Genomic DNA, 1,200 nt, shown 5'->3' with positions numbered 1-1,200 from the left:
CTTCTGGACCAATACCAGAGAGCATCAAAAGTTGCGGCGAATTAACCGCTCCAGCTGAAACAATCACTTCCTTTCCAGCAGTGGCCGTGTACTTTGTCCCATTTTTCCAGAATTCAATTCCAGTAGCCGTTTTATTGGAGAGAATCACTTTTGTAACTAGCGATTCCACAGTAATGTTCAAATTTGTTCTGTTTAACGCTGGAAATATGTAGGAATGTGCAGTGCTTGCTCTTGTATTATTATCCAAATAATATTGAGGCCGACCTACTCCATACTGAGTTTCGCCATTAAAATCTACGTAAGAGTTACCAAGTTCTTCAAATGCACTAACTAGGGCGTCAGTCTGAAATAAATGGAAAAAAAGCTGTTTAAAATATCTTCTAATTGTTAGTTTTGTTGCTGTTTTACCAATATTGGAGTATCTTCAGCTCTACTTAAACTTTGCATTCCATCAAATCCATGGTAAGGTTCATCAGAAGCATTTACCGAAAATGTGGTTTTTTCGGTTTTTTTAAAATACGGAAGACAGTCTTCAAAAGTCCACCCAATATCGCCTAGGTCTGCCCATTGATCAAAGTCCTTGTGGTTACCACGGGAAACAAACGCATCGTTTATGCTGCTTGAACCACCCAAGCCTTTTCCTCTTCCCAAAGAGCAACGTTGGTCAACAGAACCTGAACAATTTTATTATAAATTTTGTTACAATTATTATTAAGTGATTAATTTACCTAAGCAACCGGTGGTTTGCTTAGTTGTGTTATATGCCCAGTTCCATTCCGATGCTACCAGATAACTATTCAATCCTAAAACATCTACAATTGCTGCTCTGGCTTTTCCAGCTTCCACTAGTAGAACCGTAAAATTTTCTTGCTCCGAAAGACGATTTGCTAAAATTCCTCCCGCTGTTCCTCCTCCGACAATTATGAAGTCAAACGTCCCATAGTCTGGATGGTTGATTTCCAATTTATCAATATTTGAATGTGCATTGAACTGACAGGACTTACCGACTGAAGATGCATTTTCAGACGAAAAGTAGTCATCATTGTTAGTCGCCCAAACATTTGATGAAGAATCATCAATGAAGTCTTCAATTTTCGACACAAATTCATCAAACTCTTCATCACTTAGAGCTCGAGTTAAAATGTTTGCTGATAGTGCAAAATAAAGCAATGCGGTAGCATAAAACGTATACGGTTTCAT

General features: G+C 38.2%; 1 protein-coding gene across 1 annotated transcript; it reads right to left on the bottom strand.

Annotated features, from left to right (window-relative positions):
• Positions 1–15: 15 nt before the first annotated feature.
• Positions 16–1,200, bottom strand: LOC109535190 (glucose dehydrogenase [FAD, quinone]; the record flags this gene model as incomplete). The annotated part of the gene is made up of 4 exons (XM_048668008.1): positions 1,005–1,200; positions 729–944; positions 409–674; positions 16–343 (listed from the first exon to the last, which is right to left on the bottom strand). Coding segments are annotated over exons 1-4 (1,006 nt in total), but the record flags the coding sequence as incomplete, so codon positions are not given.

This window comes from Dendroctonus ponderosae, unplaced genomic scaffold (genome assembly GCF_020466585.1).
Source record: "Dendroctonus ponderosae isolate FM_Combo_2020 unplaced genomic scaffold, Dpon_F_20191213v2 Dpon_F_20191213_686, whole genome shotgun sequence".
NCBI lineage: Eukaryota > Metazoa > Arthropoda > Insecta > Coleoptera > Curculionidae > Dendroctonus > Dendroctonus ponderosae.
Note: the sequence above shows the minus strand (reverse complement) of the source record. Positions and strands in the feature narration are given on the sequence as shown.